The sequence below is a fragment of the Colobus angolensis genome, unplaced genomic scaffold, assembly GCF_000951035.1.
Source record: "Colobus angolensis palliatus isolate OR3802 unplaced genomic scaffold, Cang.pa_1.0 Scaffold112, whole genome shotgun sequence".
NCBI lineage: Eukaryota > Metazoa > Chordata > Mammalia > Primates > Cercopithecidae > Colobus > Colobus angolensis.
The window spans coordinates 342,759-361,466 of record NW_012112253.1 but is presented as its reverse complement, the minus strand read 5'-3'; the positions used below and the strand labels follow the sequence as shown (position 1 = coordinate 361,466).

The 18,708-nt window shown below is 47.0% G+C and overlaps 1 protein-coding gene across 1 annotated transcript in view; it reads left to right on the top strand.

The window, feature by feature from the left end:
* Positions 1 to 18,708, top strand: part of ADAMTS17 (ADAM metallopeptidase with thrombospondin type 1 motif, 17) — a gene marked incomplete at its 5' end in the record, with an annotated part of 344,816 nt that overhangs the window by 69,690 nt on the left and 256,418 nt on the right. The window contains one exon of the mRNA XM_011958096.1: positions 5,431 to 5,474. Coding sequence (XP_011813486.1) covers positions 5,431 to 5,474 — 44 coding nt within the window. The remainder of the gene's footprint in view (positions 1 to 5,430; positions 5,475 to 18,708) is intronic.

The following is an 18,708-nucleotide window of genomic DNA, read 5'->3' as shown; positions in this document are numbered from 1 at the left end:
TAATAATTCTGATTATCTGTAACATGGCTAATGCAGTAGCAGGCATCAGGGACCAAGGGATGAACATGACCTGGTTCATGCTTTTGACCTGGACTTGCCCACTCCAGTGAGCACTGGGCGCCTTCCCCAAGAGCAGTGGCTGCCCACACTCACTGGCCAGAAGCCGCTGTTGCTCGAGGCAGTCTGCAATGGCATTTGGGGACTGTGAGACTTTCTGTAGAATACCCCAGGTGTCACAGCATTCAGGTTAAGGGTACCATGATTTGAGAGTAGATTCGATTTAGGGAGCAAGCAGAAGTCCTTGGGAACCGTGTCTGTGCATGATCATAAGTAAATGGAGCTGATTTTCCAAATGGTAATTATATTTGGTCTGAAAGACTTTCCTAGAGAGGAACTCTAAACAACATCATCTGTGGAATATGCAGCTAAACTCCCAAGGTTTCTACTTTGAAAACAGTTTTTATAAATACTGTAGAAAATCTATAATTTCTGGTGTTTTGTTAAAAAAATTAATAGCTTATGATAATTTTCCTTATATTGGAAGAAGTTTTCTCTTTCCTGCTATTTCCTTTCATTGAGTGGAGAAAGCACTTGTAAGTAGTCTGCATTTGGGGATGAATGGCATTTTTTTCAGAGGCAATAAATGTCACCAAGATGACTGTTGACAAGACATCTATATTAGCCCTTTTACAAAGAGACCTCAGCAGTCATGACGTACCCTCAGTGCAAAGATGCTATGAGTTAGACTTTCTTTTCATTTTTCGCCCTTCTCACTTACCACAGAGGAAATATTTTGTGTAAAAATGTTCTTTTCTACACCTCACACTTTTTACAGTGGCTACTGTAAAACAAAATGATACAGTTTTGCTGTGCCCCCACCCAAATCTCATCTTGAATTCCCACTTATTGTGGGAGGGACCTGGTGGGAGGTAATTGCATCATGGGGGCAGGTCTTTCTTGTGCTGTTCTCGGGATGGTGAAGAAGTCTCACAAGATCTGATTGTATAAGGGGGTGTTTCCCTACACAAGCTCTCTTCCCGTCTGCTGCCATGTGAGACGTGCCTTTCGCCTTCCACCATGATTGTGAGGCCTCCCCAGCCACGTGGAACTGTAAGTCCATTAAACCTCTTTCTTTTGTAAATTGCCCATTCTTGGGTATGTCTTTGTCAGCGGTGTGAAAATGGACTAATACACAGAACAATGGAAAATAACAAGTGTTGGAAGAATGTGGAGAAATTGGAACTCTTTTGTGCACCATTGGTGGGAATGTAAAATGGTACAGCCACAACAGAAAACCAGATGATGGTTCCTCAAAAACTCAAAACTAGAGTTACCATATGATCCCACTTCTGAACCCAAAAGAACTGAAATTCAAAATAATTGAAAGCAGAGACTCTGATATTTGAACACTCATGTTCATAGCAACATTATTCATGACAGCCAAAAGGTGGGAGTGACCTATATGTCCATCGATGGATGAATGGGTAAACAAATATGCTATATATGCACAAGGGAATATTACTCAGCCTTAAAAAGGGAGGAGATTGTGACACATGCTACAACATGGATGAACCTCAAGGACAGATACTGCATGATTCCACTTACATGAGGTACTTACAGTAGTCAGATTCATAGAGACAAAGAATGGTGGTTGCCAGAGGCTGGGGAGAAGGAGAATGGGGAGTTATTATTTCATGGGTGCAGAGTTTCAGTGTGGGATGACGGAAGAGTTTTGGAGGTGGATGGTGGTGATGGTTGCATGACAGTGTGAATTTAGTTAACATTACTAAGCTTTACACTCAATGGTTAAGATAGTAAATTTTATGTTCATGTAGCACAATAAAAAAAATTCAGAGTAAAAATCTTCTGTTCTAACTAGACACATTGGAGAGGGATCCTAATTGCATGGGAGTGGTTCTGGGTGAGGATGCTGGGGGCATGGGCAATGTCTTCATCCAGGGACAGAGAAAACAAGGTTTCGTCAGCCGCAGGCTGCTGGGCTCTGGATGAGGAATGCGATTGGCCTCTTGCATAGCTGTTACCTGTTGCCAGCCCGGGAGCTTGAGCTTTCTTCTGCATTTTGGACTGATGCCTTGAAGCTACGTGAGCAATCACAGTCCCTCTCACCTGCTGCCGTGGAGCTGCTGGACTGAACAGATCAGTGCATGTCCTGTCTTCTGGGTCCTTGCAGATGTTAAATTGAGGATCTCCTTCAAGGACGGGGGAGGCAGCTCTGGAGTGGGGCAGGAAGCTGAGTTGGCCAGGAATCCTTGTTTAATGACTAGAGGTAAAGAGCTGCAATTCCCTAGGTTGAGATAATAACGGGCTGATGTTTTCACAAGGAGATTGGGTGCGAGGCAGCTGCCGCCCTGGAGAAGCTGTGTTTTCCTCCCACTGTAACCCGAGCTGAGGCTGCATGGGCCTGGCTGTGCTCAGGGGACAGCTTCCAGGTCCTGAGCTAGGACTGGCCAATGTGAGGGTTTCCTCCCATTTAAGGTTCTTTTTTCACCTTCTGGGCTGTGACCAAGCCAGACAGTGTATTCTCCCAGACATTCCCTGACAAACAGGTGGCTAGGTGGCTGCTGTGGAGACTATGAGGATGACATCACGTCCAGCAGGAGCTGCTGAGCCAGAAGCGGTGGAAGCTGGGTTTTCTGCAGCTGTGGCTGGGACTAGGAAGGACCCATGAGTGGACTGGGCCTGGGGCCACACGGAGCCCACACAGAGGCCAGGGCTCAGGGGGCCTCAGCACCTAGGAGGGCTTCACCTTGGGCTCCACATCTGACCCAGAAAGCCGAGAACGCAGAGAACTCCTCCCTGCAGTCAAGAACTCCTCCTTGAGCCTGGGCCTGTGCTCCGGGTGAGAGTGCCTGAAAGGCGCCACAGCAGACACAGCTGGCCCAAAGCTGCACCACCAGGATCCCTCTGGCCAGACCTTCCCCTCCAGCGTAATACCATCTAACTCCTCGGGACACCCTTCCCTTCATCTTCTGCCAAGGGACCCTCTTGCCAGGCTTTGCACGTGGTGAGGTCCCAGTAAGTATCTGTGGAACTTGGTGTTATGCTCCCAGGCTTCCAATGCTGGTGAGGCCATGGCTGCTGGGTAGCTTGCAGGGCCCCTTGAAAGGGTCTGGAAATATCAGTCAATTAATAAAAGAATTTTTTGAGTCCCAACTGTATGCCTGGCTGTGAGTTATGCACAGGACGACCTGTGTAACTTGTAGTGCCCCATGCAAAATGAAAACATGGGACCCTGCGACAGCAGAGCATTAGCCCAGGGCATGGGTCAGACACCCACAAAGCCAGCCCTGTCATGCAGATCCACCTCAGCCTCGAGGAATGCACCTTGAAGTTTCAATGGATGTCGGGACTGGGAGCCGAATCTAGCTCTCACTTTTTTCATTTCTGAAGTGAACGCTACAGTCCCTGCCTGGGGGTTTGACGTGAGTTGGCAGTGGGATGACATAAAAAGTGGATGCCCCTGATAATGAATGGAACAAAGCCAGGTTCCCTGGAGATAAAGCCGCCCCTGCAGGCAGGTGGCTTGCTGCTTTCTTCTGAGAAAGGACCTTGAACAGGAAGGGTAGAGATTCAGATTCCGCTGACCTTTTCAAGACAGGCCTCTGAGTGTAGCTTTCCCTCCCTGAGCTGAACACACCTCTTCCTCGGGTGAAGCAGTGGGTGGTGCCTTGGGGTCTGCCATTTGAGACTGCCTGTTTCCCCTCAGGGCGGCCATTAGATCGGAGAATGCGCGGAGGTAGAGTCCTCCTCAGCCAGAGGGCTGGCTCTCTGCAAAATGGCACCCGGCTTGGCCTTGCCCAGCAGCTTCATTTCTCTTCTGTCAGGCTGAGGCCTGGGTCCCTTTCTCCCTTTGCCCAGCTGAGGCAATGGGGCAAAGCTTTAAACATATACCGTTCACAACTCTGAGAAACCCTGGAGCAAGGTCCTGGGCCAGCCTGGTCTTTGTGTGAATGTGTGTGTGTGTGCGTGCGCGCATGTGCTGCTCAAAACACCAGAATTGGGAAGGGTGCTGAATGTTGGGCTGGGGCTAGATAGGTAGGGCCAGTGAGAACACCTATGCCGCTAATTTTATTTGGTTTCCCCTCTGCCAGTGCTGCTTCTGTCGCCTATTCCTTCATCTTCTAAAATGGAGTCTGATGGAAAAATCAAGTCACTAGGCCTTTTCATCTCTTTATGATATTCCTTCTCCATTTCCCTGAAAGTTACCTTGGTTTTGGAGTGAGGTTATGAAAAGTGTGGATCTCAAGCATTCTTTGGGCCCTGAGAGAAGGTGGGTGTGGGGCCTGGGAGGGGCCATGTCTGGACCAGGCTGTGGCTCCTCACCCGGCTCCCAGGCTGAGTCCTGCCCCAGCCAACCCTCCGTGGTCAACCCCTGACCATGGAACTTATAAAGAATCGTAGGAATGATCCAGCATTAGGAAAGAAGAGCCCAGACCCCTGACTTCCCCACAGGAAGCCAGATGAACCCCTTGTACCTGCAGAACCAGGGCTGGACCAGGTTTCAAGCATCTTTGCTGTCTCACTGGTCCACAGATGCCCACCCACCCAGGGTATCCTGGGGAGCTTTAAGGAATACGGTTTTTTATCCTTCAGCTTTTAAGTTCTGGGTTACATGTGCAGGATGTGCAGGTTGATTACATAGGTAAACATGCGCCATGGTGGTTTGCAGCACAGATCAACCCGTCACCTAGGTATTAAGCCTGGCATCCGTTAGCTATTCTTCCTCATACTCTCCCTCTCCCTTAGCCCCCCTCACCTGGCTGGCCCTGGTGTATGTGTACAACCATGTGTCCATGTGTTCTCATCATTCAGCTCCCACTTACAAGTGAGAACATGTGGTGTTTGCTTTTCTGTTCCTGTGTTAGTTTGCTGAGGATAATGGCCTCCAGCTCCATCCATGTCCCTGCAAAGAACATGATCTCATTCCGTTTTATGGCTGCATAGTAGAGGAATACAGTTTTTAGAGATGACTTTTTGTTGTCTTCTCGTTAAAGTGATACATGGTCATTACAGCATCAAAAACCAGTTGCTGCCCAAGTAGAGTAGCTTGGGGAAGCCACTGCAGTTGGATGCTATTGTCTGAGAATTGTCTCTGATCAGTGACTTGGCAAACACCTTCCAAAACATTTTCAGCTGCTGAAAGGAGTCCTTCCAGCAACTGTTATGTATAGAATAGTTCATCTGTAAAAGAAGATTCTCACGTGGGGTAAGTGGACCTACCCCTGGGAAATGTGGATGGGTTACTGTTGCCAAACGCTGCTGTTTGTTATCATTCACTGTGGCCTGTGACCACTGGAACAATAACATTGCAGGATGACTACTTGAGGTTAACTGACAGTATTTTCTTCTTCCAGTCTTGGGGATACTGCATATACCTGATGGTGGCCTTTTTTTTTTTTTTTTTTTTAGGACAGATTTCTGTGTACACAAAGATGAACCCTGTGACACTGTTGGTAAGTTTAAAGTTGAAATAATAATCTAAGGGGCTGATACACCCTGGGAGAATCTGGAGACTTCTTGATCACAGTGGAGGAGCTGTCCTCAAATAAGCACTGCACATTCTGTTGCCTTCCTTCTTGTAAGTTGGTCTTTGACTTTCCTTTTACTATTTTCCTGAAATGTTTTGAAGTTATTTATGGCAGAAGGCATCTAGATGAAGAAGCTATGAAGAGTGATACCAAGGGGAAGAGCCACCAGGCTGTTCAAAGGGGTCTGCAGTTGGGGTTGCATTTGGCTCTGAGCATTTTGGTCACCGAGGCAGGAGAGGCAGCCCACTAAGTTACATAGCTGTGGTCATGAGATGGAAGCTTAGCAGTTTGTTCTCATGCATGCAAATGACCTTTACTGAGCTTTACCCTTTACCTTGGTGCCAGGCTCCTCGCTTTTTAGTGACTAAAGACAGCACTGAAAATGGCATGCAGTGCTGAGAAAACCTCCTTTCCTTCTTCCCCTTCCCCTCCTCCTCCCTTTCCCTCCCTCACCTTCCCCTCCCCTCCACCTTCCCCTCCCCCACTACTTTCCCCTTCCCTTCCCCTCCCCCTCTACCTTCCCCTCCGACTCTAACTTTCCCTCCCCCTCTAACTTCCCTTCCCTCACCTTCCCCTTCACCTGCCATTTTCCTTTGTCTCCTGTCCTCAGTTATGTCTGGTTTGCTCTTGACTTCTCAAGGATTTCAAATGGAAACCATTCTTGAGTGTAGGAACACAGTTTGGTTAATACAGGCACAATGTCAAGGGTGTTTCCAGTTTTGCCTGCCATAGCACAAACCTGTGTTCATCAGGAGGTCAAAATATAGTATTGCATTACCAGAATCAAAATTGTGAATCGTGTGTGTTTAGAATTGTAAAATCGAAGAAACCAGTATAGGTGTGAAAAATATATAATGTTATGAAATTCACATGTTGAAAACCAGAGCTTCTTGTGGAGCCCCGGCAGTGAGTAATCCCAAGCCTTTGTTCTGGCTCTGCCACGTGCCAGCTGGGTGGCCTTGGGTGTGTCTCCACTCCGGTTTCTTAATCCATCAAATGATCACTTTGGATTAGGTGACTCACAAGACCCTTCAAAAGCTAATGATAGCTACCATTCATGTCACATTTTAGAGTTTACAAAATGATTTTTAATATATTACACTTAATTGGTCCTCTAAACAGATCTGAGAGTGAGGTGTCAAGAAGCAACCAGCCAACTCCTCCTGCTTTGTTATTTGGGGGCTGTCTCCATGAGGGAATTGCTAGACAAAGGCCATGTGAAGTATGCTTCCCTGGAGGGTTGGCTGACACAGGCCCAGGTCAGGTTGGGGCCGTGGAGACTTATGCGAACTGACCTCTGTCTGTCAACAGGGCTGCCAGGCATGTGCTGTTTCTAGGAGTGGCTGCTCTTTCCCAGGGTTCATGGGTCAGGCATGGCCGCAGTACCCCTGTCCAGGGCGCCTCTGCTCCATGCTCTTCCTGCTTCCTGGCTTGCCCCATGGAGACACAATCTCTCAATCGTGTAGCCCTTGCCTGTACTTCTCCCCTGGAAGCCCCTGAGCAACACAGAGCCCAGCTCTGGCCTCCAGGGTGTGTGTCCTTCAGCACCTGGCACTGAATTGAGAGGCATGGTCACTCCTGTTGTTTGGTTGATTAAATGAAGAAGAACTGAATGAATGAATGAATGAATGAATGCATGCATGAACGTGAAGGGATTCCAATTCCAGTGTTCGTTAAAACCATGTATCCAATGGTGTGGTTTTCTTCCATAGGATTTATAGCTAGCTTTCAGTTTCTTTTGAATATATAAAAATTTTCTCTTTTGATGGGAATATGCCATTAATTGTGATTATATCCTATGTTCAGGCCCCTGGTGAAGAGCAGCCAGCTGCTTCAAATCAAGCATCTTCTCCTTTCCTAAGCCACATCACCATACTACTTTTTATTGGTTTGCTTGGGCTGCCATAACAAAATGCCACACAAACTGAGTGGCTTCAACAACAGAAATGTGTTGTCTCACAGATCTGGAGGCTGGAAGTCCTAGATCCAGGTGTCAGCAGATTTGCCCTCTCCTGAGGCCTCTCCCCTTGGCTGTAGCTGGCTGCCTTCTCCTGTATCCTCTTGTGACCTTTCCTCTGTGTGCACCTTCCTGTTGTCTCTCCTCCTTGCAAGGACACCAGTCATACTGGCCTAGAGCCCCACCTCTGTGACCTCATATAACCTTAATTAGCTTTTTTTGTTGTTGTTAAGATAGTCTCACTCTGTTGTCCAGGCTGTAGTGCAGTGGCACGATCTTGGCTCACTGCAACCTCTGCCTCCTGGGTTCAAGCAATTCTGCCTCAGCCTCCCGAGTAGGTGGGACTACAGGTGCCGGCCACCATGTCCGGCTAAGTTTTTTGTAATGTTAGTAGAGACGGGGTTTCACCGTGTTTGCCAGGATGGTGTCGATCTCCTGATCTCATGATCCATCCGCCTCGGCCTCCCAGAGTGCTGGGATTACAGACATGGGCCACCGCGCCCGGCCAGCCTTAATCAGCTTTGTTAAGGTCCTCTGTCTACCTATAGTCACATTGGGAGTTAGGGTTTCTACATAAGAATTTTGTGGGGACACAAGTCAATCCATAGCACTATTCATTTGATACTTTGCCACATGTTACTAGGGAGCATCTTATGTCCTCATATCCCCTCCCAGGTGCATATGTCTCACTTCCTTAACAAGAAAGTCTTTTAATGGTCAGGACTGGGTAGAGTCATTGTTCTTCATGTGACAGCTGGTTAGCTGAGGGCAGAACCAGTCTATTTCCTGATCCCCAGTGCATGTTCTTTCTAATATGTCAGTGACTCTCAGCTTTTCCAAAGGAGCTGGTGCCTTTTTTCTTTTTTTAAAAAATTAAACTTATATGGTGTTTTATTAGTATACATTTATTTTAATGTGTCATATTTTGCTTGTATAGATGATTAAGCCAGTCAGAACAATGGGATGATTTGATGAACAGAAAAATATAAAAACTGGGGTTATGGCAGTTGTATACTGATCTCAGCATCCAATTTATTTATGGACTTTAAAATGTTTTTATTTTGAATAATTATACAGTCATGGTAATTTCCAAAAGAATACAGAGGTCTGTTGTACCTATCACCCAGCTTTGTCCAGTGGTAACATCTAACGTAACTGCAGTGCACTCTCAGAACCAGGAAATGGATGGACCCGATAGAGTGAACTAGAGTACAGCTCTTAATCAGGCTTTACTAGACTACAGCTCTTAATCAGGCTTTACTGGTTTCTGCATGCACTCATCTTTTGGTATGCTTTCGTATAAAGTTCTGTGACATCTTATTACATGGGCAGCTTTGTCCATCCACCATGACAATCAGGAACAGAAGATTCCATGGCTGCTGAGATGCCCCCTCGGACTGCCTCTTGAGAGCCACCCCTGCCACCCTCTGCTTCCCTAACTGCTGGCACCCATTTATCTGTATTCCATCTCTATGATTTTCTCATCCCAATATCCAGTTGATTTTTCATATTTTGTTTTGATTGCACAGAATGGAAAAATAATCTGAGTCACAGAGATGCATGCTTGCCAATGGTAAGAGATTTTCAACAGCTGCCTTGAAACTTCCGGATCCAGCTCGAGCTTGAGATGCTGTGTCTTGAGTTCTGTAGAAAAGAAGCTGTCTGGTACCTCGAGATAACTAGGAAAGCTTTGGGTTGCCAGTGTAGTGTAATTTGGTATATAACAGTGTTTTTTTGTTGTTTTAATTAGGGTGCAGCTCACATATATGTAAAGAGGGCAAAACTTGATGGATTTTTAATTTATGCCTATACTCTTCTTTTTTGGCTTAATCTGGTATTTCTTGAAATCATTTTAAAGCAATATCTTGAATTCTGTTTTAAATCGTGCTTTTTTATACTGTGATAAAATATACATAACATTTGCCACCAGAAGCATTTTTAAGTGTACAATCAGTGGCGTCCAGTACATCCACATAGTTGTGCAGTCCTATGCCTCTACTCTTGAAACCACAACACAGATTGAGGTAAAGAATTCATCAGCCCTCCAGAAGGTTCCTTATGGCCTAACCCCACCGTCAGTAGTCCCCCAAGGGTAACCTGTTCTTGTTAAGTGTTTTAATGAATGTTTTAAAAATAGTTTAAAATAGATTTCAGAGCTCAGTTTGAATGAAGCACTGCAATAAACTCTGAGGCACGGCGAGGGTTTGGGGGTTCCATGAAAAATACTCTTCTCTACATCAGCCCATTTGTCTCCATTGCCCAGTCTGCATTCCTGATTGTGAGGAATGAGCCAAGGGCACCTGTCAGAAGGGGTCTGCCACCAGGCTGGGAGGCTGGCTTGGAACACAGGCAGCACCTGGGGGAGCTCCAGAAGTGGGGAGGCCACTGACATCACATAGAAGTTAGTGGCAAGGCCTGTCTGGTCCATGTGCCACCATGGCTGGGGAGTGACCTCCATCTCCCCAAAACAGCCCAGGGTCCTGTGGTCTCCTCCTCCCCACCCCACCTGCACTGGAGTGAGGGAGATTCTGGCCTTTGGGCTTCCACAGGGGAGGCAACAGCACCTCCCATGAAGAATGCATGTTGAAGGTAAAGGTTCCCAAAGGGGATCACTGTGCTTTAGCCAGGCGGGAGGATGGATGCCAGACAGCCCAAGATGACCAGTGTCCACTGTACCCTTCATATCTTTTGGTGAAGATTGAAACACAAGGTTTAGCGTCTCTAGGCTTCACAGGAGTGCTAGTGATGTAGGCAAAGTTGGCGTCTCCAAAGCTCTGATTCTCCTGAGCCCTGCAGTGCAGAGGCCTCACCACACTCCTCTGTACTGGGTGGACTTGAGTGAGCAGATAAATGGGCATGCTTTTAAAAAGTCACACCGGGGCCAGGGGTGGTGGCTTATGCCTGTAATCCCATCACTTTGGGAGGCCAAGGTGAACAGATCACCTGAGGTCAAGAGTTTGAGACCAGCCTGAATAACATGGTGAAACTCGGTCTCTACTAAAAATACAAAATTTAGTCAGGCATGGTGGCGGGCACCTGTAATGCCAGCTACTCAGGAGGCTGCGACAGGAGAATCACTAGAACCTGGGAGGTGGTGGTTGCAGTGAGCCGAGATCGCACCACTGCACTCCAGCCTGAGCAACAGAGTGAGACTCTGTCTCAAAAAAAAAAAAAAAAAAAAAAAAACAGGGTCACACCAGAAGGACCCTTCCTCCTTCCCTCTCTCCTGGCACTGACATGGGCTTCTTAGGCTTCGTTGGAATGGGAAGGAGAGCAAGGATGACCCCTTGGGAATTCTGCTGATCTCCACCTTGGAGGAAGTCACTGTAAGGCAGGAGGATCTGGAACAAGCCACCATCTCCTCACTGAGTGGCCCTCACTCTGCGCGTGTCAGATCTTCTCTTTGTGGGGTGTGCTCCTTTCCTCTGTTGAATTCTTCATCTGGAGCTGTCTGCTTTCCAGCCGCTGTTGTGACATAGGTGCTGTCCTGGGTGAGAAGAGGGAGGTGACAAGACAGGGACGTGGTAGATGCATGCCTTCTGGGCCTCTTTCTGGCAGTGGCTGAAGACAGCAGCCGCTTCTCTCCAAGCCTGGCTGGCCAGGCAGGCATCTGAGTGATGCTCAGTGGATGTGGAGCATTGGTTTTCTCCTACCTGTGCCTCCAAATTGAGCTACGGTGGATTTTGTGCCAGTGTAAATCAAACTAGTCTTCTTTTTTCCCCTTGCTTGGTCTCCTAATATTTTTTAATTAATGAAAGGGCCTCCCTTTTCCTCGTCCAGTGAAGGGGAGGGGCGATCCTACAGGAGGAAGTGGAGATGTTCCTCCGTTGCAGGCTAAAGGCCGGGTTGATGCTGTGGGGGAGCTTGGAGTCTGGTCTGTGCGCTGGGGCCCAGCGGCCGCGGTTTGAGGGACTCATGGCTTTCCCTGAACTTGGGGGGAAGGACCCCCTCCTCGTGTCACCCTTGGCACTGGTACCACAGTCTCTGATAGGTTTGGGTGGCCGGAGGGCAGCTTGGTAGACCTGCCCACTGCCCTTCCAGTGTGAGGAAGAGCGTGTGGGTGGAGGAAGTGAGGGTGGGGGATATTGCTGGCCAGGACAGTGGTGTTTGGGAACAAAGCATCGGTTTTGGAAATCTGTGTCAGGCGAGCCCACCAAGAGGCCACAAAACCAAGAGGAGCTGGGGAACTGGCAAGAGGTGAGGGGGAGTGGGTGTGGGTAACGGATGGTGTTGTGTGCTGGACCTGTTGAGTTTTTATTAACTGAATGTGTCAAAGAGGAAGAAAAGCTGTGAACCCTGTGATGTTATCGATTAGGTAAGAAAGAAATGCCTCTTGTTATGCATGAAAACAAACATGAAAATGGACCCATCTGACTGTACTTCCTCCCTTCTGCGTTAGTTACCCTGTAACCCTTCACTTAGTCCTGGTGTCCTTGCTGTTTGGTGCGTAGAACCCTCTGGGGAATTTCCGTCACAAGTGAGCCAACATTATCTGTGTTATCATGGTGGTGTTACGTTTTCATTCTGTGAGGGTGGTTTTGAATTTTCAAAAAGAGGTGTTGAAAGTTTTACTGGGTGAGGCTGGCAAGTCATGTTTGAGATACAAATAAAGTTTTACTGGCTAGACTACCTCTTGGGTTTCTTTGCTTCTTGGGGCTCTCCTATTTGCTTGTTCCACTGTATTGTTATTCCTCGTAAGCTGACAGAAGGCAAATTTCAACTGTACTTTAAGATTCTGTGTTAGAAGTATAGTCTCCAGGCCAAGTGTCGTGGCTCATGCCTGTAATCCCAGCACTTTGGGAGGCCTAGCAGGGAGGATTGCTTGAGCTCAGGAGTTCAAGACCAGCCCGGCCAACATGGCAAAACCCTGTCTCTACAAAAACCAAAAAATTAGCTGGGCGTGGTGGTGGATGCCTGTAATCCAAGCTACTCGGGAGCCTGAGGCAGGAGAATCGCTTGAACCCAGGAAGTGGAGGTTGCAGTCAGCCGAGATTGTGCCACTGCACTCCAGCCTGGGCAACAGAGAGAAAGAGAGAGAGACACTGTCTCAAAAAAAATAAAAAGTAGATAAAAAGGCAAACCACTTGAGCAGATACTTTACAGATACATGGATGGCAAATAAGCTTATGAAAAATTAATATCATTAGTCTATAGCAAAATGCAAAATTAAAGCTATGATGAAGTATGGCTATAGAATAGATAAAATACAATTAAAAAAAAAAAAAAGAAGTGTAGACTCCAGGCATTGCTTCCAAGCGCAAATGACTCCTTCAAATGAGTAAGCTCTGAAGTGGCTTTCTCCTTATCTAGGACCCATCTCACTTTTGGGCCCTGTTCTGGGTCTATCCGCGCTATGTCTTTGGTGTCTACTCTGAGAAGATTACAAAGGGGAAGGCTTACTTACATATTTGTTGTCCCAAATTAGACAACTTGTGGTCTTTAGAAATTCATCTGTTTGTCAGAGGCTACCTTGGTATTTATAATTATGCTTTTGACCGTATTATTTGTTTTTTGAGAGGTTTTATGAAAGGTTTCAATTTTGGGAATCAAATATGCTTACATCTAGCCATCAAGAGTGCAGAAATTTTTGGCAAGGTTCACTTTCATCATACTATTAAAAAATAGACCATCTGCTTAAAAGACTTAGGAAAGTTGCATGCTATTCATTTTAGGCCTTTGTGTCCCACAGATTCGCTTGGATTTCTTGGCTGATTGAGTTGCCTGGAAAACAAAAAAGTGTGGGCTTTAAGAAACTAGTTCCCTTTCTCACAGGTTTAGCTTTAAGTGTCAGTAGAGTATTTCCTGCAGAATGCCAATTAGGTTGTGTCTGATTGTTGAAGAGGGTCTGCAAAAGGCTGTATAGGAGATGTTATACCTAAGAGAACAGAAGAGGACAAGGACTGGTGATCCTGAGAACATTCCTGCCTTGACCTCTGTGTGGTTGCTGTGTGCACCGCTTAAAGATAGTGACTGGGGTGAATAAACATGTAAGATGCATGTGTCTATACCTATACACAAATACGAGACACGTATGTACACACGTATACATGTACCTTTAGGCTCATGCATGCCTGGGGTGCATGCACACACATGGAAGTGTGCAGTGTGTGCACTTCCCATACCTTAAGGCCTGGCAAGGCTCCATCTATGCCTGCAAAATCTGTAAGTTCTCTACCAGTGCTTGTTAGATCCTCCCGAGAAGATCTGTCTGCCCTGGGAACAACAAAATAAGATCCCACTGCGGGAGGTTTGTGTTTGAGACTTGGCTGGAAGTCCATACTGAAACCAGTTGCCCCAGGGGACCAAGTTCAACTTTTCTTGTTCTTCCTGCCAGGGTTGTGTCTAAGGTTACATAATGGCTGAAATACATTAGAAAATGGTGAAAATATGTAGGTATGTTTTTGCATGGGATGGGCTTCTACTAGCCCTTTGGAGATGTAGAACCAACATTTACTTTGGAACTAGACAGAGACCAACAAAACGCAGGGCTGTGCATGATTGCCTTTTGGGCTGGAAAGCAAGAGGGCTGAGCAAGCAAAGCAGCTCCCCTTGCAGGGTTTCCAGCCATGACCTTTCAAATGCAGGCCCAGAGTCCCCTTCATCGTTCTGGCTAGGAAAGTAAGTGTCCTGTAAGAGTGTCCTTCCTTGAGGTGGCTGGTGAGTACCTTCCCAGGCCCCTGCCTGTGAGGGGATTTCTGAAACAGACCTCCCTTCCAGTTTGGCAGGTGCAAACCTGCACAAGATACTGGTGACATTGGTGTCAGTCCAAAGCCCACTGCCCTGTCATTCTTTCACAGCTTCAGTATGACAACAGCAGAAAGAGTTCCTCTTGTTCTCTTGGTGTTTCTGTTCGTCATGGCCAAGGAGCGCCTCTTGACGAGCTTAGAATGCAGTGCCATGCCTCATTGCCTTATGGTGGGGCTCTTAGTCCAGTCATGCAATTCTGAGTCAGCCTGACCCTTTATTAGGTTTGTTAGAAACCGACAAAACCTTCCCCGAAAACAGGAGGGGGAATAGAATCGTGAATGGAAACTAGGCCTTGATGTGATGCCTCCTCTGTAACTGTGAGTCCTGAAGAGTTCTTAGAGCCTGTGTGCTGCCTGTTCATAAACAGCCTGCACTCAGAGGTGCAGGAGAGGCAAGGAGAACAGGTACCATCTGCAGCCAGTGCCATTGGAACAAGACCCCTGCTCTGGTTGGAACAAGCCAAGGAAATCGCAGGCTGAGAACCGGGGAAGGGCTCCTACCACAGTCTCCTGTACAGTGGCCCTCAAGGTCCTGTTTACCACCTGCAGGAGCCGTTCATCTCCATGATGAAGGCTGAGTCCATCACCAGATGCCACCCATAAGAAGGGGGGACAAACATGACTCCTCTTTATAAAACTGTCAGATCTCTTGAGACTTACTCACTATCACCAGAACAGCACAGGAAAGAACTGCCCCCATAATTCAATTACTTCCCACCAGGTGCCTCCCATGACACGTGGGAATTATTGGAGCTAGATGAGATTTGGGTGGGGATACAGCCAAACCGTATCAGTAAGTCACTCAAGGACAGTGGTGGATGAGATTGGCTGTGCAGTTAAACCTGCATTCAAATCTTGCTTGTCCCAGTACTTTGGGAGGCCACCCTTCTTGGCCTCCCAAAGTACTGGGATTACTGGCGTGAACCACGGTACCCAGCCAGGATGACCACTTTCAAAACTAGAAATAACAAATGTTGGCGAGAATGTAGAGAGATGGGAACCCTTGTGCACTGCTGGTAAGGATGCAAAATGGTGTATCTGCTGTGGAAAACAGTATGGTAGTTTCTCAAACAATTAAAAAATATGATTCAGGAACTCTACTTATTGATACACACCCAAAATAATTGAAAGCAGGGACTCAGATATTTGTACATCCATGTTCATAGCAGCACTATTTATAATAGCCAGGATGTGGAAACATCCCAGGTGTTGATAGAGGGGTGAGTGGATAAACAAAAATGTGGTATATCCACACAATGGAATATTACTCAGCCTTCAAAGGGAAGGAAATACTGGCACATGCTATAACATGGGTGAACCTTGAGGACATTATGCTGAATGAAATAAGCCAGTCACAAAAGGACGAATACTGAATGATGCCACTCACTTGAGGCACCTAAAGTGGTCAGATTCATGGAGACAGAAAGTAGGATGGCAGTTGCCAGGAGCTGAGGAATGGGGTAATGGGGAATTTGTGTTTAATGGGCAGAGTGTTTTTCGTTGAGGAAGAGGAAAAGTTCTGTAGGTGGGCAGTGGTGATGGTTGCACAACAATGTGAATGTACTTAATGCCACAGAACTGTACACTTAAAAATAGGTAAGATGGTACATTTTATGTTATGTATACTTTCCATAATTTTTTTAAAGAAGTAAGATGACAGAGGGAGTAGTGTTGTGAATTTTATTTGCTAGCACTTCTTTGAGATTTTGTTCAGGAAAAATGATCAGGATACGAGAAGAACAATTCCCAGCAAAGGGGCTCCTCCTGCTTTCTCCCCTGGAGTGATGAGACAGAAATAGTGCAGGGTTTGAGGGTGGTGTGTGCAGGACAGGGAGGAGAGGTACCACCCAGGATGGGAGAGGCTGCAGTAAGTGGGAGAGGATGGAGAGAGGAGGGGGCATTTTAAGAAGTGTCACTAGAGCCCTTTTAAATGTTCTTTTTTTTTTTTTTTTTTTTTTTTGAGACGGAGTCTCGCTCTGTTGCCCAGGCTGGAGTGCAGTGGCCGGATCTCAGCTCACTGCAAGTTCCGCCTCCCGGGTTCACGCCATTCTCCTGCCTCAGCCTCCCGAGTAGCTGGGACTACAGGCGCCCGCCACCTCGCCCAGCTAGTTTTTTTGTATTTTTTTAGTAGAGATGGGGTTTCACCATGTTAGCCAGGATGGTCTCGATCTCCTGACCTCGTGATCCGCCCGTCTCGGCCTCCCAAAGTGCTGGGATTACAGGCTTAAGCCACCGCGCCCGGCCTAAATGTTCTTAAGGACATGCAAGTAGAGATTAGAGTGCCTTTGCAAGTTTCTTTTTTGGTTGCTAGGCTATGCTTCTTTGGCTTAGACTCCAGGGCCAGATTGGACCATGCGGGCACTGAGACTTACTGAAGTTACCGCTGATATTTTTGGACAACAGACAGTCCTCATTTGCATCTGGCATTGAAATCACCGCTTTAGAGTTGAGCCAAGAGTTCATTTTCCCAGTGACTGCTCAGCCGCTGGACTCATGGTGTAAAGAGCAAGGTCAGTCATGCCGAAGCCATTGTGGTGCTTGGAATTAACCACAAGGGCAGGATGCGAGTGACCCTCCGGAGTCAGAACTGCAATTTGAGGGAGAATGTTTGTTTGTAGCTTGCATATTTCAGGCAGTCCACCAGGCTCCTGTGGTCTTTGTGAGTTCATTAATTTGAAGAACCTTAACCCTCCCTTGTGAAATCTTAAGTTGGCTCTGAATTTTTAACCTCAATTTCTACAGATGTGCAGCTTAAGTGCTTCAGGAATGGGAAAGAAGGTTACATCAGGGCGATCTGTTGGTCTGCTCTACCAGAGACTGAGTCTGGGCCTGGCTATTATTTAGGACTTCAGTTTAAGCAACCTTCAGAATTACTGGCATAGACGACTTGGATAAGAAATTCCTAACAAGTGCTGTTGTGGTGGGAGTAAGCTTGACTAATGTATAGAGAAGGGCTGAGTCATGGTTAGGCAAGAACTGAATCATGGTTAGGAAAGGCCTGAGTCAAGGTGAGCTGAGTCAAGGTAAGGAAAGAGCTGAGGGCCAAGTGACTGCCCTCTGCCTGGTGGAATGGGAGTGGAAGTGATACGAGCTATTTCTAGGCCTGGTCCAACTTCCATGAATGGCACCTGGGGGCTCTTTCTCCATTGGCCAACTGGCTAAGGTTGTCCACAGAACTGACAGCCATGGTCCCTGAAACATTGGATATTACATGAGTGAGAAGTAAAGTGTGTTGAGACACTGAGATTTGAGGCTTTGTTTGCTAAAGAAATTACCGCAATGATCAGAAGTGCTAGTGTGTGTATCTACAAGATCCTGCCCTTGAGATACTTTGAGGTCTCAAAGCGTTGAAGACTTCCATCCCTGTGGGGACTAAGAGGACTTTGGCACTATCTCTACGTTCAGGCTTAAAGAACAACTTTGGCAGGCGACCTGCCAGGGTGTGTTGGAATGAGGGATAGAACCAGAATCTTGAGTGAAGAATTAAAAAGTAGTCTTGGACTTGTAGGGGAAGAAAATTTAACTTTTTCCTCCACCCATATTAGGTTCATTGGCTGGAACCCTGAAAATTAGACTGATGTGGTGGGGCACGGTGGCTCACGCCTGTAATCCCAGCACTTTGGGAAGCTGGGGCAGGTGGACAAGTTGAGGTCAGGAGTTCAAGACCAGCCTGACCAACACAGTGAAACCCTGTCTCTACTACAAATACAAAAATTAGCTGGGCTTGGTGGCGGGCGGGTGCCTATAATCCCAGCTACTCAGGAGGTTGAGGCAGGAGAATCGCTTGAACCTGGGAGACGGAGGTTGCCACGAGCTAAGATCCTGCCACTGCAATCCAGCCTGGGTGACAGAGCGAGACTCCGTCTCAAAAAAGAAAAGCCAGATTAACAAGAGAAAAACAAACAGAAGTTGAGTATGAGCTGGGATCTCTCAGCAATGAGGAACACAGAGGGTTGGTTAGAACTTGGGCTAATACTGCATCTTGACAAAGAACAATACATTCTTAGAAGTGACAAGAAAACAAAAGGACTGAGTTCTGGATGGCAGATTGTGGGAAGGTCAGCTGTGGGGGAACTGATGGAAGATGAAGGCTCATTACTACAGTTTGTCATGTAGATTCCTTGGGTGCCCTCTGGACTGAAGAGGGTCTAGAGTTGTCTCCAATGATTAACTTCTGTTCTTCCTGGTAGAGGAGTCAGGGGAGCACCTTTACAAATTCATGTCTTGCTCTTTGGCAGAGAGTGGGAGGACAGAAAGCTTTCTGTACCTGCTTCTTCTCCGTTGCCTTCAGCTCAAAATAATCCTTCAGCCACATTAGCATATGTTGCTACCCCTCAGCCTTTGCTGTGGTCTTGGAACATGTTCCTGACATTGCTGAAGGCATCTGGGGCTGAGGAGGAAGAAGCAGCCTTTGCTGTGGTCTTGGAACACGTTCCTGACATTGCTGAAGGCATCT